Here is a 22,937-nt window from a genome sequence, read left to right on the forward strand (position 1 = left end):
CCAGGAAATGACATCACGCCATTAATTTGAGGGGGTAATTTACGAAACGAGGGTTGGTCATAATTCATTCTTATATTAAATAAATATTCGGCTACTCTTTAACCATTCAAATAATCGTATTGGTAAATTAGCTATATCTGCAAAGTCAGATTTGTGGTGTGGCTATAAAAGCCTTGTGTGACAGTGAAGGGTGGAGGGGCTACTTACACAATCCTCTCATAAACATGTTTTAAATATATTGAAAAACTCTTTATCCTTTTGAAATATTGTTTATTGGTAAAACTGACACAAATTTGTTCCTTTTAATGCAGAAGTATTGCAGAATTATTTTCCTCACAGACATTTTTGTCTGTACAAAATGAGAAAATACCAAAATGGCATCAATAAAATAAAGAGAAACTCCACTTATTTTGTATTTTTAAAAAAAGAAAAAAAATATATAAATGCTACCGCATCCCAATACAGCTTTCCTCTTTTGAAGCCTTAAATCAGTGTGATTATGCTTTTATAAGTGGCCCCAGGCAACAAAAAAAAAAAAAAAAAAAAAAACCTTTAAGAGGGTATATGTACATTGGTAATGCCAGTGTCTCAGGTGCTGCTATAGCAAGTTTGAACTCTTAAAAATGTACAATATAAAAACGTATGTGGTTCAACATCATAAACTTGACCATAATTAATCTACGGAACTATAACACAACTCTCAAATGTCATAAGGCATGTAACAAATCCATATCAGTGGTTATAAATTAGCAGATGCATTAGTGACTTCAATCCAGTGCGTCATGTGTACCTAAATATGTGACTAAAACCTTTATTTCTCTCTCACACACACACACACACACACACAAAAACACAAACACAAATTAGGGAATATAATTATTGCTCAAGCATTTCCGACACATAATACTTCATCGGATCTTAAGTCATCATAGGACAGATTTGGTAGGAGAATAGTCTTGCATAAATTAAGAGTCCTGAGAGTTAGGGGAAAAGTTGAAGGTTTAAAGGTTGTAGGCCTGTCGGATATTGAGAGTGTCCCTCATCATCAAGTCTCGGAGTCTCCACAATGCATCTGCCATCGTGGTGTGAGCGCCTTTGCTCTTCAGCCAGTGAGCAGGGAGGCGGCTCTCCTGTTCCTTGGTAAGTCGACAATCTTTCCTTTGTGCTGAAGGGAAGAAAATCAGAGGATACTAACTTTTCAAGGTCATGTTAACTCCCCCTTTTACAAAACATCCTGTGTATCAAGGCCTCAATGAGACAATGGAAGGTACTCCTTCCCAACACATGCCATGCTAAAGTATTCAGACCCTTAACAAATTCTCTCATTTTACCGAATTACAAATCCTACACTGAAATTTCATTAAAAATGCCAAGAACTTGGGGGGGCCCTGGGTAGCTCAGTGGTAAAAGACGCTGGCTACCACCCCTGGAGTTTGCTAGTTTGAATCCCAGGGCGTGCTGAGTGACTCCAGCCAGGTCTCCTGAGCAACCAAATTGGCCCGGTTTCTGGGGAGGGTAGAGTCACATGGGGTAACCTCCTCGTGGTCGCTATAATGTGGTTCGTTCTCGGTGGGGCGCGTGGTGAGTTGAGCGTGGATGCCTTGAAGCCTCCACATGCACTCTGTTTCCGTGGCAACGTGGTCAACAAGCCATGTGATAAGATGCGCGGGTTGACGGTCTCAGACGTGGAGGCAGCTGGGATTCATCCTCCGCCACCCGGATTGAGGTGAATCACTACGCGACCACGAGGACTTAAAAGCGCATTGGGAATTGGGCATTCCAAACTGGGTGAAAAAGGGGAACCCCCCCCCCCCCTAAAAAAAATGCCAAGAACTTGCTTGGTTCTTAAAGTTGAATGAAGAGTAGGATAAAACAATTCTCTAAACAAGCAAATAATTTTTACCCTTAAGGCTCTGGTCCCACTTGCTTATGGTGGGGGATTCAGCACTGAGGCCCTCTATATACTTCAGATAAGCCTCTGAATGCAGCAGACGCTGGGGCTTTGGAGGTGGGGCAACAAAAATAGGTGGGGCTGGTTGTTGCTGAGCTGATTGACCTTGAACTGGATATGGGGGTGGAGCCTGTTGTCCTTGCCCATAACCACCCATCTGGGAAACAAAGAAAGATATAAGTATGGACAAGTAAGAGTATTATAATTAGAATAATATAGTGTAAAGCGGCATGAATATGATTCCTCACCTGCATGCCATAAGGGTTTCCAGGTCCAGGACTTCCTGCCATACCATTCATTCCTGGGCCCATCACACCTGAAAAGAAAAGACAGTCTGACTTAAACATTTCTGTGCCACTAAACGCAATTCTACTTATGTAATTTTTGACAGTAATTAATATACTGACAGGATGTATTAATGACAATAGTTTTTTATATTTTCCCCAAGTATATTGTGTTTGTACAAAACAAAGATCGAGTAGAGGTGACAAATCTTGTGTCCAGAAAAAAAAGAAAATATATATAATTGTGTGAGGAAAGACACTGTTGAGGAAATCAGTTAGCATGTTAGTGATTTTGTGTGAATATTCCCACCATATAAAACAGATGCATCAATAATTATACCATGCACAAATACAAATTAACTCCAACAATCAGTGAATCATTGTAGGGCTGGGTGACATAGCTTGATATTTGATATTATTGCCAAGTAGATTCAAAAGGCTTAGAGCAAGAAATACAGTAAAAATCTAGTAAAAAATCTGAGTCACGTGACACAAAAGCACATACATTTCCTTAGAGCCAACAAAAATGCCTCTGGTAAGAAACCTCCAAGTTTTATCACTGAAACCTTTTTGGGTGTAAAGGGTAGCATTTCTAGTTTCGTTTGACGTGCCATTTTAAAAAATTCATTCCACATGGATATTTGGACATTATACCCTCAAAAGTTGAAAAAACATGTTAGTTATTTTAAATAACTTTCAACATTAACACATCTATGGGTCATTTCGCTTCATTTTAATATACATTGTTATATTTTATTTTATCACTGTACAATACAGTTCTGTTCATTAACATTAGTAAATGCATTCCAATATTCACTGTGTATTTTCACATTGAGAATCAATGGGTTCATCCAAAAGCTGAACATTTTTGCTTTCAGAGGATTTATATAGAGTTAAGATGAAAATAAGTTGCATTTCAAACTGTTCTGAGACCAGTGAAGACAAACAGCAAAATGGAGATAAAGTCATTCACTAAATAGGGAGCAACTATAGCATACTATAGCTTTCCTATGCAGCCAAGTGCATTCAATCCAAACTTCCTATCAAAAGTTCAGTTTCAGCCTGAAGATGATGTTTAGACTACTCAACATGTTTGGCAGACATGGGACAATGGTAATCAGTACATAGATTCAGAATTTAGAAAGTATAACTTATTTTAAACATGGTTGGCAGTGATTGGATGATAGAGGTCGACATTGACAGTGGATTTTACCGATATGATAACTAAGTTGGGCAGTACCTGCCGATAACCGATTAATCAACCGATAGTTTTTAAAACTGATACTGAATGAAAAATTAACACTCAAATTAAAATAGTGCTGAACTTTATTACAAAAATAAACTGTACTAACTGAACCATGAAAATTTATTGTACATTTTTAAATGAAATAAATATACTTTTTAATATATTTTAAGTAATATTCAAATTTTTTAATTGACATTGTTTCTTTAGTCCACAAGAGGGCGCAATAAATACAAACCATTCAGCACAGTTATATTATTGCATAGAACAGGGGTTTTCAAAGTCAAAGACAGTGGGCCTCCCTTGTGACACAATGTGTTGTCAGAGAGTTTAACAGAATCAAGCTTAGAAGCCGCTGCCTCTCCTACCATCAAGGAACACATATCTTTGGCTGCTGGCAGAATCAATGTCTCTCCTATGTTATATGCTTTGCCCGCCTTGGAAATATGCAGTGCAATGTGATATGATGCTTCGGTGGCCATTACATTTAATTTGACATTCAACTTTTTTCTGACCTTAAAAGGCTTAAAGTTTTCTTTGGAAAAACTCAGGAGATTTTCCCGCTACCTCAGCATGCTTGGTGTCCCGTCCATGTAAATCCTAAACTTAAATACTGCTCATCGTACCATCATCTTTTGGGTTTGACCCCTGAAACTGAAGGATTCGAATTTGGTGGTCTTAGAAACCGCTCCATTGTAATTACAGACTAATACGTCACGTCTGCTTTATTGGCGGGCTTGACAAATATCAGAAAATCTTCACAAAGGTTCTTGATATATATATATATATATATATATATATATATACACACACACACACACACACACATATATATATATACATATACATACACACACACACACACACATATATACACACACACACACATACACACATATACACACACACACATATATACACACACACACACACACATACAGTTGAAGTCAGAAGTTTACATACACTTAGGTTGAAGTCATTAAAACTCATTTTCAAACGAAATCAGCCAAGACCTCATGAAAAAATTGTGGACCTCCACAAGTCTGGTTCATCCTTGGGAGCAATTTCCAAATGCCTGAAGGTACCACGTTCATCTGTACAAACTATAGTATGCAAGTATAAACACCATGGGACCATGCAGCCATCATAGCGCTCAGGAAGGAGACGCATTCTGTCTCCTAGAGATGAATGTAGTAGTTTGGTGCGAAAAGTGCAAATCAATCCCAGAACAACAGCAAAGGACCTTGTGAAGATGCTGGAGGAAACAGGTAGACAAGTATCTATATACACAGTAAAACGAGTCCTATATCAACATAACCTGAAAGGCTGCTCAGCAAGGAAGAAGCCACTGCTCCAAAACAGCCATGAAAAAGCCAGACTACAGTTTGCAAGTGCACATGGGGACAAAGATCTTACTTTTTGGAGAAACGTCCTCTGGTCTAATGAAACAAAAATTGAACTGTTTGGCCATAATGATAAAGGGTGAGGCTTGCAAGCCGAAGAACACCATCCCAACCATGAAGCATGGGGGAGGGGGTGGTAGCATCATTTTGTGGGGATGCTTTGCTGCAGGAGGGACTGGTACACTTCACAAAATGATGACACCAGCCAGGAAGTTAAAGCTTGGTCACAAATGGGTCTTCCAAATGGACAATGACCCCAAGCATACCTACAAAGTTGTGGCAAAAAGGCTTAAGGACAACAAAGTCAAGGTACTGGAGTGGCCATCATAAAGCCCTGACCTCAATCCGATAGAAGATGTGTGGACAGAACTGAAAAAGCGTGTGCGAGCAAGGAGGCCTACAAACCTGTCTCAGTTACACCAGTTCTGTGTGGAGGAATGGGCCAAAATTCCAGCAATTTATTGTGAGAAGCTTGTGGAAGACTACCCAAAACGTTTGACCCTAGTTAATCAATTTAAAGGCAATGCTACAAATATTAACAAAGTGTGTGTAAACAACGCTTCAATAGACAGTTCACGTGGTGTTACACTTCCACTGATTCCTACTACTCCAGACTCCAGCTTCATAATAACAGCGAAATACCACACTGTTTTTTATTCAGTACAGTTGTATGTAGAGTAGAAATATTCACAGATAGCAGTGGTATTCGGCTGTATTTTTGTCACATTGTTCTAACCGCTTGATGTTAGCTTTAACGTTAGCGTCCTCTCAGCCTTGTCGGAAAACATACTGCTGTTCTCTACTAATGCAGCATCTAGTCAACAAATTAATTACTTTATAAGGATATGACAACGTGTACTGTAGTGTACTGTATACATAACTTTTCATTTTTGATGTTTTAAATCCGCATCTGAAGTGTTCCGCTCCATGCAGAGTGTAGTCTCACGTGTCAAAACAAACACCACAAGGCATCAGTGAAGTGATTTTTTTTATTTTGCCTTTAGAGGCCACTCTCATGCTGTATAACGACAGCGGACCCTTCCCAGACGCTCCAGCACTGGACGCAACGGGGAAAAACTATCGGTGTGGATATTTGCCGATAACCGATAGTTCCAGAAATCTGTTAACGGTGCCGATTAATTAATCGGCAAAACCGGTATATCAGTCAACCTCTATTGGATGATGCTGGCCATTACTTTAAATCAAAATTGTTAATTTCTGATGTATTGTCTGTAACATCTCATAAACATGAATAACCAACACTCCTGGAAACAAACAATTTGCTGAAAAAAAAATCTGACTTTCTATAGCTTGGTATTATTTAATTTCACAACTTAGTTCCGCTGTCCACATATGCTGCCATCAATTTTTAGAAAAACTATATGCTCTAGAAAAGAGCTTTTTTATTATTGTTTATTAGGTGCTACTAGGTACATATCAAAAGGGAAATGGAAAATGCAAACAGCTGTCACACTTGGGTCTCAGGAGTTTAAAACATGTAAAATGCCAAGTCAGGACTTCCGTGAATATTTTTTCAGTGATGGCGCAAACAAATAGTTGAATCTGTATTTTAAACCACTTCACTTAAAGGGTCACAGAAATGAATTAAACTTCCCAATTCTGTCAGCATTTTTGCTTATGAAGTTTGATAAATCTGAGATGCTATTAAAATATCTTAATGTGCCCACACTCACGAGTTGTGACATGTAGAGCAGGCACAAAACTGGCCTACTGTTCAGCATACTTGCATGCCAAATAATAAGCGGCTGTATTCACAATGTCACATCATATCGCATCTATATGTCACCCAGCCCTAAATCATATAATCAATTTGATACTGGACACAATTTCTAATGAAGAAAAAAAAAAAAAAATCAATCAGATTTTCCTTTGGATTGGAGATTGCCAGATGATCTTCATCTTAAATCTGGTTGGTGGGGTTTCTGATTAATTGGGGTGCTTCTTACCCTGATGGGGCATACCAGGGTACCCGGCCATGCCTGGTGGAAGGTAGTGCTGTGGAAGCAGGTTGGGCACCCCCATATGAAGAGGTGGTGTGCTACCCATGCCCATCATGCCCTCAGGAGGACACTGCATAGGCATGTAGGGTGAGCCATAATTTCCCATCATGCCTTGGGTGAGGAGATAGCACAAAAGATCCATGCATTGATGACATGCAGCTGTCTAATAAATCATGCACTACAAAATAAGAGTCATCATGGAATGTAAATGAGAGCTTTACAAGTGTAAAAATTTAAATGGTGTTAATCCAGGCATGTGGAGTACATAATATATGATAATAAGTGCATCTACATATTTAAAGGGCTAGTTCACCCAAAAATGAACACTGTCATCGTTTACTTGCATTTATGTTGTTCCAAACCCTGACTTTCTTTATTTAGCAGAACACAAAAGGAGATGCAAGGCAGAATGTAAGCCTCAGTCACCATTCACTTGCATTGTACAGAAATAAGCAATGAAATTGAAAGGTAACTCAGGCTCCAAGGGGAAAAAAATTAATACGAACAACATGAGGGTTAGTAAACGATAAAGGACTTTCATCTTGGGGTTAACTATACCTTTAAGGGGTTAATAAAAAAGACTGGTCATGCAAGTGTAAAAAGAATGTGGTAATATATATATATTTTTTTTAAGTTTGCATACAAACAAAAGGCATTCATTGAAATGATCTAAATCAGCACAAATGGGGCACTCTTTAGGAATGGGAAGGGCTGTGACATGACTGGTGAATGTTGATGAGTAGAGGTTTAGATGGTTGCAATGGGTGCCCAGACGCTGCATCTGACTCTTTCGGCATGGGTGGGAGGGATTTGGCGTTACCTGGCACAGGTGGCATGGCCTGGTTTAGCATCCCCATAGCGCTTGGGTGAGGTACCACCCCCATCATTGATGCGACTGGGGTACCTGCTCTAGGGGAAGCCTGCTGCTGCTGTTGCTGCTGCTGCTGCTGCTGAAGGACTCTCTCCCGTTCTTGATGTTCCACAAGTTTAGCCGCTCGTTCTGTAAATATATATATATTACTGTATGAAAGACTTTTCAGTCTCTGGTGGTGTCAAGAAATATTGTGTAAAAGAGATGGATGGTATGACGGTATATATTGCGTGATTGTAGAAATGTGTGTGAAATGGTAGAGATTTATACTGCTTTTAACACGTTCAGGGGCTGTTCAGACTGAACACGTTACACAGCACAACTAATAGAACAGAACTCTGGTGTCTCGATGCATTTTTTAAAAAAGTTCTTTTAACTTGACACTGTGTCCTGCGCAAAAAGCTGTTAAAACAGCTAGATGTGGTGCAACAGCAAAAGACTATTCATCTAGCACGTTTACATCCAAAAACAGTGCAGACAGATGTAACAATGCATTTTGGTGTAAACTATCCCTTAGAGATATTTGCACAGCTATTAGTGGGCAGGACTACATTACATTTTCACACGTGAGAGTACCAAACTAATATGGAGTAATGTAGAAATACCAACAGTGACGTGTCCCAAGATGAGGAAACACTTGTTACTGAGGGGTGTAATGCGAACTTACACTTTAGTTGTTGATGGTTGCAGTCAGAGAAACGTCACAAGTAGCTGCATTAATTAACTGATGTGCCATCACAGATGTGTGTATATCAGCTGTTTTAAGTTTGGGTTTGAATGTGGCTTATGCAATCAGAATTACAATTATGATATTATAATATTTTATAATATTAGTTTTATTGTTTTGAGTCTCAAGTGTTCCATAAGTTGTTTTTGCACTGATGCCAGACTTACTCATTTGTTATGAATAATTGTATCTTTTGGTTTGCATCCAAGAATTTTCAAATAAAACAGAAAATAATTCAATGAGATATTTCATTAATAAAGTATTTCATTCATTGAATTACCAGATAAGCATTACCATTACCAGCATTAGTTGCATATCATCAAAAATAACTATATTGTGATATATGATTTTGGTCATACAGCCCACGACTAACTGTCTAATTATAACCTAGTGCAACCTTTCTGGATTGGTTGAAGACTTACCTTCATATTCTCCTTTCTTAGTAGCTTCCAGGTTCCTCCATTCAGTGCCCACCAGACGGCTCAGCTCTCCAAAGGAGAAATCAGGGTGACGAGCCTTTATAATGGATCTCACTTCACTGCTGAAAAGGATGTAGCCACTCATGTTGATCTTACGCTTGGCTCCTTCCTTCTTGGACAAACCCTTTATCTTTGGCGTGGACTATCCATTAAAGAAAGAGGTGTAAAGAATACAGCATGTTATGGAGGGTTAAAAATTGAGCCTGATCAGCTAAGAATAAGATTTAAACATGTTTTGAATAAGGTAAAGGGTGTATTTATGTATAATTCTCTGATTATGACTCATATGAGTTGACTTTTAGATAAAACAAACAGTGGTGTTCCACAATATCCACAAAATTAATAAACATATATTTGTTCATTTCGTTCCATGCTTGAAACAATCCGTGTTGTCCTCCATGCAAAAATGATTCTCTTCAAAAGTTCATTGTCTTATTGCAATCAGGTTAAAGGTGCATTCAGTAACTTTTGTCTTTGTGTCATCTTGGACTCACACTGACACCTAGCGGCTTGGATGCAGCATCATTTAAAATAGTTTTCAGTTTCAGATGCCATAGAAGAAATGTATTAGTCACAGTCAGCCATGATTACTTTAATCAATGAGTGAAAGTGTCAAATAACAGGACAGTTACTGAGATTAAGCGAGTAGTATTTGGCTGGTCATGTGATTCTAACATGGCAGCCCCCATATGTAGACCCTCTCCATGTAGAATAAAACAGCTTTTATAAGGTTACTGATATGACTGGAGTCTTCATTTTAATGTGAGTGGTCAAGATTTCTACATATATTGCAAAATTACAATTCATGTCTTTAGGAGTTAACATTTTTTAATGAGGAAAAAATTACTGAGTGCACCTTTAAAGCATTTAAATGATCTAAACATAAACGTAATCTGACCAAATGCTGATATCGGAATATTCTTGTAAACAGGGTCAGTGTATGCAATAACTGATCTCTTTGTAGTTTGGAAGTACCTGTGGTGGGGTATAAGGCATATCCATGTCACTTGTTGTTGAAGCCTGACTCGGTGGCATTGGTGTCACTGGTGCTTCATCATCGTCGTCTTCCATGTCATCCATATCTTCATCCAGGTCCTCTATGTCAGCAAACTTAGCCTCTAGTTCCTCAATCTTTTTATCCAGCAGAGGAGATGGTTCCTTCTGGGGCACAATGGGTTTTCTGAAAGCGAGCGCAGATCATTCAGTGGCTAAACCCAATTTATGAATTAGTACAGGTTCAAAGGCTTGGTTTGAGTATACCAACTACAGCAATGTTCAAAACAGGAAGACAAAGAATAAACCCTCTATATTTAAAAACAATGCATAAACAAATTCTCAGGAAAATGAAAAAGAGCAGCTCTTTGCTTTAAAGTCAACATGAAATGTCATTCACAACAACCCATTGCAATTCTGTAATGTGACACTTTAAAAGAAAAACAGAAGATTCAACAACATTTTCAAATCTATCGTTGTTTGTGATTAATCCTGTAACCTTTGTTATATTAACCAGTCTATTATATAACATATTAACTTTATGATGAAAGACTATAAAGACAATTATTTATTTTTTTTAAATCATGAACTGATGAATTGTGCACAATTCAAGATCTGGAACATACATTAAGAAAGTAAATGGGATCAATTTTGATTTCATGTTAACTTTAACACCACAATATAATAAGGCAATCACATAATACCACAATACAAGTTTGACCATTTAACTGGCTAAATAGAGAGAGAAAAGTGGTTGACACCTAAAGTAGTAGATCTCATCATCAACCACTTTGGCTGAGAGGGAGAAACGTTTAGAGCATTTAAACTTCTTCATCTGCTTTTCGCTCTCAATATAGCGACTTTCAAACAGGAGCACATCTTCCTCTGCGCACTCAGTTGGTCTGCAGGACAGGAAATCCTTAAAAGAAGAGACCACACATTTCCCTGTGAAAAACAGAAAGAAAGACTTAAAACCTGGTGAACTGAATGGGGTCAAAGGGGTCTCTGTATTCTCAGATACAAGTCGGGGAAGTGAAGAGGTGACCAGAAGAATCTACAATCAACTGGCTACAGGATTTGCTCTAATTTGTTTGACTTGGGATGCTTTTTGTTCTGTTCTCAGTCCAAGCAATCTCGTGCTCCTTCAATTATGTGTTGATGGTTCTGAGGTGGACCGCCTAATTCTGTAATTATTGAACCTACAGACTTCTATGAATAGATCTTACTTTTGTTGGCAGTGTCTTTGAGATCATTATGATGCTAAAAGACTCAAAGAGACATAAAAATGTCAGAACAATAGTAGAAAAAATACATCGATAAGTGCCTGCAGCTTTTAACTTGCCCAGTTTAACACAAGCTTGAACAACAACTCTTGAAATGCAGTATGGGGAGCTATGGCTTGCAATGGTAGGCACAACAGCAAGTTGATACAAAACTATGATTTCATGTCTATCAAAATTTTCCAGATCTTTTCTTGTGGCAATTAGTAAGTAGTAGGTAGTAGCTAGTGGTGGCTACAATTTAGATACCACCCATTTGTGAAATTTCACCATTTTTCAGGAACAAAGTTAGAAAGGTTAGTTAGGATGGATGGAAGGAAGTTTGAATGGATGTAAGGAAGGCAGGCTCCATACCTGAGATACAGGTCATAGAACAGGTCTCCTCCAGACTACTGAGGAATACTTCACGTTTGTAGAACATCTTTGTTGGTTCATGTTCAGTCTCTTCAGGGTGGATGAAGATGGGTCCGAAGAAGAACCTTGCTTCGTCCTGCACCCACATCTTTTCAATCCTGTCCATATCAACCACAACAACTCAGTCTATCACTGTAACCTTAGATAACTGACAAAACTGTCATGCTTTCCTGTCAATGTATAACATTCATAAAGAACAAATTTTGCCCACCTTACAACTCGTGGACGCACCAGCCCATGTGAGCGTATGTAGACACAGTCGCCCAATTTAAGCCACATGTCATTGTAGCGGAGCTGTTCAAAGTACTGGCATCCTGGCTCCCCATTGGCTACCTCAACTAGAACATCCTCTCGCTCCTGTGGACAGTACGTTTGAGAGATTGTTTTGCGTTAGGTGAATTTGAGGCAGACGAGAACTGTCCAAAACTAATCAATTACTTTTTTCTTACTTTCTCAATGAAACTATCACTGTCTCCATTAGGAAGGTCATACTTTTCTTGATCACGTTTTGCAGCACTGACAAACATAGAGGCGACTCTGACTACGGGTAACAGAACTTCACGATGGACCAGTTTCATGGAGCTTGGTGGCATGGACCATATCTTGATCTTCTTGAAGGTTTTGGTTCTAGCCATGTAGCGAGATTCACAGACATAGACGTCTTCGGGTCTGAAGCCTTCTGGTTGCAATTTAAAATAGTCCTAAAACAAAATTTTTTGATTCTAGTGACTTAACATACTTAAAAATTTTGTGAGTGACATCTTTTAGCACTCAACTTAATGAGAAATAAGATCTAGCTAAAACATACCAAGACAAAATTGGCTTATGATTCTCACCTTTACAAACAAGACAGCACATTTCCCCAAGATTTTACTTAAAGGTACACGGTTAGAGTAGTCGCTCTTGAACACCTCCTTCTCCAGGAACTTGCGCGTGGCCAGATGGAACGTTTCCCCTGGACGATAAAACCAGCTGCCATACATCCACTGTTCGCCTGATTGAATTTAAAATAAAATTTAGTTATGAGTAGACAGCATATGGCAGCAAACATCAAAAAAGTAATTAAGAAATGGAAAGCAATAGCATCGAAATGTGAGAATGTGCGCACCAGCTTCGTCCTTCCACAGTTTCTCAATGCAGACAATGTGAGGTTGCAAATTGGCTTCTTCGGGCTGCACATATACACAGTCTCCTACACTGTACGTGTTGTTCTCAAAGCTGCAGTCCTGACTGTATGAGCTTTGAGAACCCGATGACCACTGGCTTCCTGCATGACCCTCTAGCTTGTCCTCTTCTGGAAGAGCTATTAACCATACAAGAAAAGTACACATTAGATCACATCTATATTACAGGGGTAATTTTATCAGCAAGGCATTCTAGGGTGTTTCACGTATGTCTTTGTGTTCTAAAAATAATAGAATAACAAGCAAAGATGAACATCTAACACCGAAACATCAAAAGCAAACCTTTACTGTCCTCCTCTCGTTTCAGCCGGTCTTCCTCAAGTTCTTGGGGCAGTTTCTCTCGCTTCTCTTGGTCTATGTCCGCATGCAGATGTTTGGAAGTGTAGCTCAATGCTGGTGTCAGCAAGATTTCACCATTCTTGCACAGCTCGTCGCGGATCTTTATGAAGAACTGCTGCAGCTCCACCGAATCCTCAAAGATCTCTGAATCAGTTCTGAAAACACAGCATAGGATTAATGCTAAGATTCTTTCTGGCTTTACTTAAATTCAACATGAAACGGCCTTCACTACCCATTTAACATCTGTAATGTGACATATGTCCAAGTGAAACAGGTTGCTCGAAGAGAAAAAAAGAAAATATAGGCCAGGACTTGATTTTATCCATCAGGAATTTGCTGAATCGTAAAAAAAAAACAAAAAAAAAACAGGCCTTCCATATCAGAATTAAGCCAGACTTGAATGCCAGTTTGCTTAAACAGTGCCTAAACAGCTATTTGGCTACTGGTTAATATTATCCAATAGTCCATGCTACCTAGATGGCATCAGTAAGAAAGTCGTTTGAGACGTGGAGAAAGTTGATCAAGACATTTTTTTCTCCAGAATAAAGTGCACTGATGAATCGTCTACAATATGACCACAAACATGTATTAAGAAAAAGTAAAGAGGGTTTATTGTGATATATCATTGGGGGTAACTCAGGTCAGACTCAAACCTGGGTGCCAATGACCCAACAGCTATTATACATCCTGAGTTTGTGCACAGCCCTCTGAGCCACAGCTCTGACAATTTCATGTTAACCTTACTGACTTCACTGCTTACCTGTTGAGGCGTCTAGCTTTCTCCAACACCTCAAACACATGCTCCTGGAACACATCCAGTCTACTATAGCGCCCACGCTCCACATTATTGCGAATAATCTCTAAACTGAGTGGTGGGTCTTCTGGGTTAGCTGGGTCCACAGCTGGCACCTCTGCCAAAGAATCGCTGTAGCATCGCCCCTCGTCATCCTGGTGCCCCATCATTGAAACAAAGAGATTACGGATGAGCTCACGCACAAGATGGGCAACTGACACACCAGCCAAACCACCTTCATCTCCTTCCTCTTCATCCTCAATTCGACGACGGGCTTCCAGAAAAGCACGATGGAGAAGCAGTGCGTCACGATATATTAGAGATTCGGGCTCGTTATAGGTGCAGGCGTTGTTGAACATAAGGATGAAATCTTCCGCCAGCGAGTCGACATCTTGGTAGCGACCCTGAACCATGTAACTGCGTATTCGCTCCATGTCGATGGGTCGCTTAATGGCGGCATAATAGTCAGGCAGCTCAGCACGTGATGGCAAACGCATAAAAACTGCACTGAGACGTCGGCCGCGGTTGTCTGTAAAGTTGCGCACTGCTTCGTAGAGATCAGAAAGCTTCTGTTGAAGTGGTGTAGTCTGGGGCCGTGCCTTTTTAGGGGAGGTTGCAACTCCGCTACGTCCTAGGTGGAGAGGAAAAATTAGTCGGATCTAAAGTGTAAAGCTCTGAAAGTGTCAGTATATCAATAAGCCAAAGAACATACGAAGCTTGAGTTTAGGAGAGCCCATGTCATCTTCCTCTGGGGCAGGGCCAAGCTCCTTCTGCTTTTCCTTAACTATCTTTTCTAAGATGTTTGCATCATTGTAAACCTGCAGGAAAAAATGAAATGGCAAACATAAATTTCAAATTAGGACCACAACAAAGACCAGCTTAACAACAGATTACCCTCATGTTGTTCCAAACCCAACTGACTTTCTGTTGTGGAACATAAAAGGATAAGTTTAGCAGAATCTTTAGCAGAGTTGCTGTTGTTCATACAATGAAAGGGTCAGATTCAGTTGAGCTTGAAAAATGATGGAGAAAGCTTTATAAAATTAGTCCATACAGCTTGTGTCCCATCATATGCTTCAAGAAGAGTTATATAATAAAGAACACAAGTCAACACAGGACAAAGTCTGTCCCAATTCCCTTTCATATGAAAAAGAGCAGCTCAGAGATTCTGCTAAAGTTCTCCTTTTGTGTTCCACTGAAGAATGAAAGTCAAATGAATTTGCAACAACCTGGAGTATGAGAAAATACAGACTTTTCAGAAATTTATTTTTGGATGAACCCTCAGTTTTCAAAGTCTCACTCTTATCATAGATTTACTTGACTCCACTAAAGTTTCCTTTCTGCATTGTTAAAATCCTGTCAGGATGCTTACCTGAGAGCCCTCCTCATTATAGTGGCGGGCATTGCGAAACATAAGCTTCATGTCATCCATAAGTGCATCCTCATTGTTGTAACGCTCAGTGCGGATATTATTCTCAATGGTACGCAGGTCCATGGGATCTTGGATGACCTGGTAATAGTCTGGATAGTCTTTTTTAGAGGGTTTGACCATAAACAGGTCACAAAGGCGTCGTCCAGTGCCTGCCTCTCGTGCCTCGGTCACTGCAGCATACAGCATCTTCATTCGGTTCTTCTTTGTGTTCTTCTTATGGCTTTAAGGACCACATGATGAGAGTAAACAGGGAAGAATGTTTAAAGGAATTTTCAGTACTGATCGCTAACTAATATTCATAAACATCTAAATAATGTTTTGTTGTCAAAATTACCTTTTCCTTTTGCCACTTCCAACGTCAGAGGCAGTGGCCGAGGTGTCTCCTTCATCGTCATCTCGAAGCTCTCTTTTCTTTAGCTAGAATACAAAATAAACAAAACTAAATAACACTCTCTCATTTCATAAAAAAAAAAAAAGGTGCCTACTACATTCATGCAGTCTAATTCAACACAGAATACTACATCTTTCACAAACACTTTAAAAGTTGCTGTAAGTAATTTTTTTTTTATGGAATAGTTTGCTGAAAGATATCACTGAAATAAGTGTCCTAAGCTATCTCATCGGTCTCTGTGACAGCACTAGACTGTGTAAACAGCAAACAAAAATGTGACCGTGGCCCGCGGATCTTCTCGACATGCGGACAGTCGTGTAGGCAGAAGACAGCTCACTAGGTTTTGGAACAAAGTCTTAGTTATCAAAACAGACAGACCTGCAATATCTGCTGTAGCCTTTGAGCACGTTTGTATATGGTGGAGTTGGCCATGTTGTAGCGTTTAGCATTCTCAAACATGAGCGTGAGGTCAGCCTCAATTGGATCGACTCCATCATACTCCCCACTTTTCATTTTATCCCTGTAAGGCATTACATATGGAGAAAGTGTGTAAGAATCTACAGTTTTCATTCATCAAGAATTGAATCAAATCTAAAAACACCTAGAAGGGTCCAAAAGCCTGAGACCAATCTAAAAATCTGGGAATTTAAACTGGAAAATGAAAAGTTTTGGGATTTAAAAAAAAACATCAAATCATTTTAATGAAGAAACATTTAACATGCTGCACTATTTCTATGTAACTGATTAAAATAATTGAATTTGCTTGTTTCCATAGTACATACGATATAATTTTTGGATTACATGGCCTTGAACTTGTTTATTGCATGAACTTGTGGAGTCCATGCCAGCTTGAGTGCATGCTATCCTTGAAGTAAAAGAAATTATAAAATTGTATTCTGAAATGTAAATGTGTGAATTCAACTGTTACGCAATTTTTTTTTTAAAAATTAGAACAAATTCAAAATAGAAGCATTTTCATTAGTGTCTCATACTTTGGACCGCAATTTATCTACTGTATATGATGTGGGGTATACACACTTGATCTGTTGTAGGGAGATGGGGTTTTTGATCTGCTGAAAGTAGTCTGGGTATTCCCTGCGTGAGGGCAGTTGAAGGAATGGTTCAGCAAGTAGCTGCCCCTGAACACTTCGTGCTCCGCGCACTGCATGGTAAAGCTGGAAGATTGGGTCACTAGAACTGAGACCACAATCAGCCTCCATATCTCCAGTTTCATACCTCACAGAGCCTGAGAAAGGGTACAGGAACAGACAAAGGTTCAAAGAAGAAAGAAACAGAAGAAAGAAGAATCCTTCATAATATTCAGTTCTAGGTTTTTAATGGATACGAAGACTTGGTAGACCCTAGAAAGTATTCTGAGTGTTTTAATATGTAAGATAAAGCAAATGCTACTCTGTTATTTGAGAAAGGTCATACAAGGTTTAAAGCAAAACCCAATCAACACAATTTTGCCTTTATCGGCATTTGTATGTAAGTCTTAAAATGTGTTTTACACGGGTGTGCTGAGTGACTCCAGCCAGGTCTCCTAAGCAACCAAAATGGCCCGGTTGCTAGGGAGGGTAGAGTCACATGGGGTAACCTCCTCGTGGTCACAATTAGTGGTTCTCGCACTTAATGGGGCGCGTGGATCGCGGAGAGCAGCATGAGCCTCCACATACGGAGTCTCTGCGGTGTCATGCACAATGAGCCATGTGATAAGATGCGCGGATTGACGGTCTCAGAAGGGGAGGCAACTGAGACTTGTTCTCCACCACCCGGATTGAGGCGAGTACCTGCGCTGCCACGAGGACCTTCTAAGTAGTGGGAATTGGGCATTCCAAATTGGGAGAAAAGGGGATACATTTTTTTTTTTTTTTTTTTAATGTGTTCTACATTGATATATTTATAAGCATTCTGTGATACATGTAAACTCTTTGACAATGGATGTCAAAAGGGGGACTGTGGATATACACCTAAAATCAGGGAGTCTTCTTCACTTTCAGAACCTGCCTGAAGTGTCATGGTGATGGCAGACAGACGGTCACCCTGAGCAGACCTCCGGTTTCTGACACACACACACACAAGCAAATAAATGTGTTACAAATATTTTCAAAGATGCCTCATCAATACAACCAAATAAAGAAAAAAGGAAGTACCTGATGCGTAGGCTGGATTTAGTGGGTTCAGCCTGCTCAATCTCAATCTTTCTCTGGGCAAAGACCTTCTTAATTGTCTGCGCATCCTTTAGAACAAAAAATGAGCATAAATTACCATGAACATCTTCAACAGAAAGCTACAGTATGTGTCCTTATGATGACTTAAAATAACGATGGACATAAAATTGCAAGAATATAAAGTTTAGCAACCTTGAAAACCTGTGATCCTGGCTCGTTGTAGGTTTTGGCATTTTTTGCTAAAAGATCAATGTCCTTAGCCATGGCACTGATAGATTTGTAATGACCAGCCTACAATAGAACACAAATGTTAGTATTATTCATATTAGTATATTCAACTTCAGTTGTAAAGATTCTATTAATACAATAACTGCAATAACACAAATAACTGTTTTATTACATGTAAATATGGCAGATGTATACAAAACTGAACATTGCAAATTGCTGTAGTCCACTACTATGTCATCAAAGTCCCACACACCTGTATCCTCTGAGAAACGGTACGTAGATCTATTGGTTCTTTTATTACAGCATAGTAGTCTGGGTAATGCTGTGAAGAGAAGGAGTGGGCAAAGAAGAAACTAATCAGTGAAATTTTTGATGAAAGCAATAAACAGGTCTGAAATCATTATCTACACTAGAGTGGGTGCACAGTAAAGGTAGACCGATATATCGGTTTTACGATTAATCGTGCCTATAGTCGCTTTTTGGAACTATCAGTTATTGACAAAAATCTATGCTGGGGGGCTTGGGTAGCTCAGTGAGCAAAGACGCTGACTACCACCCCTGGAGTCGCGAGTTCGAATCCAGGGCGTGCCGAGTGACCCCAGCCAGGTCTCCTAAGCAAAAAAATTGGCCCAGTTGCTAGGGAGGGTAGAGTCACATGGGGTAACCTCCTCGTGGTCGCTATAATGTGGTTCTCGCTCTCAATGGGGCACGTGGTGAGTTGTGTGTCGATGCTGCGGAGATATAGCGCGTGTGGAGTCTTCACGCTATTCTCCGCAGTGGTAACGCGCTCAACAAGCCACATGTTAAGATGCTCGGATTGACGGTCTCAGACAACTGAGATTCATCCTCCCGGATTGAGTCACTACGCCACCACGAGGACTTAGAGCACATTGGGAATAGGGCATTCCAAATTGGAGAGAAAAGGGGAGGGAAAAAAAAAAAATCTATGCTGATAGTTTTTTTATTCCTCTGATAAATATGTTTTTTTTAATTGAAGCAAAATGCGATTATATGGAAACGTCCCTCGTCAGCACATACATTGTGACTCCAACTTCATATATTATATATAGTGTATAATAATAATATATAGATTAAAAAAAGCTTACTTTGGTGTATATTAAAAATAGAGCATTGCAACGGAGCAAAGTCTTCATCATTTCAAAATAAGAGTCCCCGAATGTGTTTCAGGCTTGTTTAGTGTTAAAAGTCCCACGTTCTTTTTTACTGATTATTACTGGAATTTTGGTTGAAAAATAAACACATTCTATGAATCAATTTTTAAAACTATCGGCAGATTAATCGGTTATCTGCCTTTTCCAACACCTTAATTATTGTTATCTGCAAAATCCACTATCAGTCGACCTCTAGTGCACAGCGCTGTAGATTTGGTCCTACCAGTTTGGAAGGAAGTTTCTGGAAGAGCTCACTAACAAGCCTCCCTGATGTATCAGTGCATGACACAATGGCCTCCAAGAGCTGCTCCAGTATGGCTTTCAAATAACTTGGCGTTGTCTGATCAGCAAAGACATTTATAAATGAAAATATCGGTCTGGATCAACATTAAAAAACATACACATGCTTACACAAAATGTCCAAATGAAATCTGTTAGATTTCTTTACCTCCTCCTCCATGGAAGCACTAGGGTTCTCAATGTCTTCACCCTCCTCATCATCATCAGCCTCCTCTCCTTCCCCTCCCTGGAGCAGTTCATTCTTTGTGGACAGAAAGACATGCAAAAGCCTAGAGGCAGCCTTATACTCTGCACTGTCCGTCTGTTGAAAGAGACCAACAGGTAATCTAATAGTTTATGAGTTTGCGAATTTGAAATATGTAATTGTAAACACAAACTCACCTGATAGTACATTTTGGCGTTGTTAATAAGCAGCTGAAAGTCTGCTGTGAACTGCTCTACATCCTGGTATTCCTCTGCCCTGAGTTTCTGTTGTATCTTCATCATATCTATGGGCTGGCTCACCACCTCATAATAGTCTGGCTGGTTCCTAGACAAGAAAGAATGGGTGAGGTGTGGGCTGGTGCATGTTGCATACATCATTCTAAGGTTGGATTACTTTATTTCATGACATTTAAAACACTGTACATTCACCATTAAAAAAAGAAATATATACACATTCAAAGACAAATAATATACTTATACCTCCTCTTTGGTGCACGAACAAACAGCTCGCAGATCTGTCTGCCCTGGTCATCCTTGTAATCTCTGACAGTGTTGTACAATTCATGGCACACAGCAATCTACAGATGAAACACTTAAATTAACTAACTGAGAAGATCAGCCCAGTTATCCCAAATAAATGTATTTTGCTCAGTAACTAGACTGTTAATCATTGGGTAACAAATCAAGTAGTTTGAAAATACTAAAGTACATGTAGGCCTACTTGATCAAAAGAAGGGGCAGTGGAAGCTCTCCTCCTCTTCCATCCACTGCCTGGGGTGGATGAGGTGGCATCATCAAAGTCTCCTCCACTGGCACTGCTGGAGGGAGAAGTGGCCCGTCTTCTTTTGGAGCCCATTGAAACGGTACCTGTTGATGGTCCAAACACAAACATGCTACATTTGAGACAAGACTAGCAATGTTTATGGTGTCAGACTCTCAGCTAAGATGGACTGTACCTAATGAAGACTGGAATTAATTTCTAAATAACCCTTGTGCGACCTTCAGGACATTTTTGTCTTTTCGATCATTTGGCTGTGTTAATGCCAATGGCATACATTTTGCCGAAGGTGTGTATTTTTGGGGGAATGTTGATATTTCAACCTCAGTTCCTATAATACATCTATAATACACTCTGTACAATAATAGTTACACTCAGTACCTTCAGGACAAAAATGTCCCCATTGAAACCCATTTAAACGGCAATATTTGATCCCAGTGCCATTAAAGCATAAAATCATGAATTCTATGATATTATGCTTTCATTCAGGAGCCCTAGCTTCAAAATGTAAATTTGTAATATTTTCCATCAGATGGCGCCATTTTTCTCATGTTTAGCCTATGGAGCAAATACATGCTTTTTTCCTATTTTCTGTTTGCTGTATTATAGAGCACTGCAGGCCAGCTGAATAAATGATGCAGCTAAAATTGTGTGGGTGTGTTGGTATGGATGTCAGAGTGTGTTTTGAGTGTGTGTATTGAGAAATTTGTGTGTGTGAAAAACAACAATGGCATTATGTAAACAAACTGGAATTTAAAGGGTTAAAATCCTGAAAATGAATGAATATTTGGTAGTCTGTGAAATTGGAAAATATTATTAATATATAATATTTTTATGGCAGTTTTTTGACGCAGACATTTTTGTCTTCTAAGGTCCTGAGTGTGTGCTTTTTTGAAAATGAATCAATATTTGGTGGTTATGATCAGGACTGATTAACTAATTGAACGTGGAAAATAATATTAATATATAATATTATGACATTTTTGTCCTCTAAGGACCTCTGATTAACTTTTTATTATTATTATTATTATTGACCCACAAGGGTTAAACCAAAAGGATTTTTGAAGAGTTTAACATCTCCACAACCGAGGAGATTTTCTTGGTACAGAGTTGTATCTGCAGCAGCTAAATAGATGTCGCTTATACTCAACATATGAGTACAAACCACAAGTGGCCTGTTTATGGAACACAAAGAAAAGTTTGGACATAATACTGTTCTTTTAAAACGGGGGAGGGTGTAAACCAATTGCTGCTTTCCAGTAAACACAGCATACCTTTGTTATGTTCTGTACTGAATGCTCTGCTGCTACCATGTTACTATATTTCAATGTATGGATAGCACATTTAGCTGTGCTGCTAATCTTCCGGTAAACAATCCCCCAGCCAATCCACGCGCCGTGTTTTAGTCAAACAAAAGAGCGGTCTCGCTAGTGTACTCTTCACTCCCTCACTTCTCTGGGAAGTACACTTCGGTTGCCTATATTAATCTCGTAGAAATGACAAACATATTCGGGACCAAAACGTTCTATAATTACACTCACTTACCCGTATTACAAAATCGCAAATTTGTTGGAGTGATGAAGAATTATCCCTCAGCAACAACAGAGCGGCAACTGCTAGCCAGCAAGCAGCGTTGATGGCCAACAAACAAAACCCCTCCTCCGCAGTCATACCAAACCGGAAGTGTATTTATTGAAGCCCCTCCTCGCCAAAGATTTTTAGCAAGTCAGTCCACTCGGTGGCCATGTTTTGAACGCTACCGGGCAGGCTGGGCAGCTATTTTTATATGTAAACCAGCGGCATACAAGCGCAGCTCCAATCAATTTGAATGGGTAAAGACCGAAATCTCCAAAACGGTTGGTCGAGATTACGATCAAAGAACATATTTCAGCAGTAAAACATGACAACACTGGAATCATAGAATGTGCTTCTTTAGCTCAGATCAGGCAAAAATCAAAACAAAACAAAAAACACAAATTTACCGGTTTGTATATCTAATGCGCATGCTCGACCTGTAGTTGATTAACAGGCGATGTCTGTGTCTAAAAAGTGATTGGCTCTTTTACCTGTAAGGCGGTAATTTCTTTCTACATCCGTTGACCGCTAGGCGTTCCAATTTCTCCCATTTCTTTTTAATAGAAGTGGCCCGTCTCTGTTAAATATTCTCTGTCCTCGCTTCTCAAAAGTAGAATGTTTTCTGTCTTCTTTACTTATGTCTAAACAGGTAAATAGTAATTTCATTATTTAAAATTCATACTTTAAAAATCGATTAAAGCCAA

General features: G+C 39.3%; 1 protein-coding gene across 4 annotated transcripts; it reads right to left on the reverse strand.

The window, feature by feature from the left end:
• Positions 1-234: 234 nt before the first annotated feature.
• pbrm1l (polybromo 1, like) lies at positions 235-22,328 on the reverse strand. 4 transcript variants are annotated; one of them, XM_051706792.1, is made up of 30 exons: positions 22,204-22,328; positions 20,602-20,747; positions 20,361-20,458; positions 20,058-20,205; positions 19,825-19,977; positions 19,600-19,716; positions 18,458-18,526; positions 18,169-18,267; positions 17,959-18,044; positions 17,776-17,867; positions 16,844-17,051; positions 16,184-16,325; positions 15,749-15,831; positions 15,355-15,634; positions 14,695-14,800; positions 13,950-14,613; positions 13,133-13,344; positions 12,775-12,969; positions 12,503-12,660; positions 12,116-12,367; positions 11,878-12,023; positions 11,607-11,764; positions 10,734-10,917; positions 9,955-10,159; positions 8,923-9,121; positions 7,807-7,902; positions 6,849-7,013; positions 2,200-2,267; positions 1,904-2,108; positions 235-1,165 (listed from the first exon to the last, which is right to left on the reverse strand). In XM_051706792.1, the coding sequence occupies exons 2-30, from the start codon at positions 20,734-20,736 to the stop codon at positions 1,002-1,004; spliced, it is 4,887 nt and encodes a 1,628-aa protein (XP_051562752.1). In that variant the 5' UTR covers positions 20,737-20,747; positions 22,204-22,328; the 3' UTR covers positions 235-1,001. The 4 variants fall into 4 exon arrangements, with proteins under 4 accessions (XP_051562752.1, XP_051562751.1, XP_051562754.1 ...); XM_051706791.1 differs by having other exon boundaries at positions 7,723-7,902; XM_051706794.1 differs by lacking the exon at positions 6,849-7,013.
• Between the last annotated feature and the right edge of the window lie 609 nt (positions 22,329-22,937).

The sequence above is a fragment of the Myxocyprinus asiaticus genome, chromosome 9 (genome assembly GCF_019703515.2).
Source record: "Myxocyprinus asiaticus isolate MX2 ecotype Aquarium Trade chromosome 9, UBuf_Myxa_2, whole genome shotgun sequence".
Lineage (NCBI taxonomy): Eukaryota > Metazoa > Chordata > Actinopteri > Cypriniformes > Catostomidae > Myxocyprinus > Myxocyprinus asiaticus.

What these genes read in the sequence shown, in the direction of transcription:
- pbrm1l (XM_051706791.1), bottom strand. Translation starts at nt 20,736, where the DNA reads ATGGGCTCCAAAAGAAGACGGGCCACTTCTCCCTCCAGCAGTGCCAGT. An exon ending in GTTCGTGCACCAAAGAGGAG is followed by an intron (nt 20,206 to 20,360) that starts GTATAAGTATAT and finishes TTTCTTGTCTAG; the next exon opens with GAACCAGCCAGACTATTATG. An exon ending in CCGTTTCTCAGAGGATACAG is followed by an intron (nt 18,268 to 18,457) that starts GTGTGTGGGACT and finishes GTTCTATTGTAG; the next exon opens with GCTGGTCATTACAAATCTAT.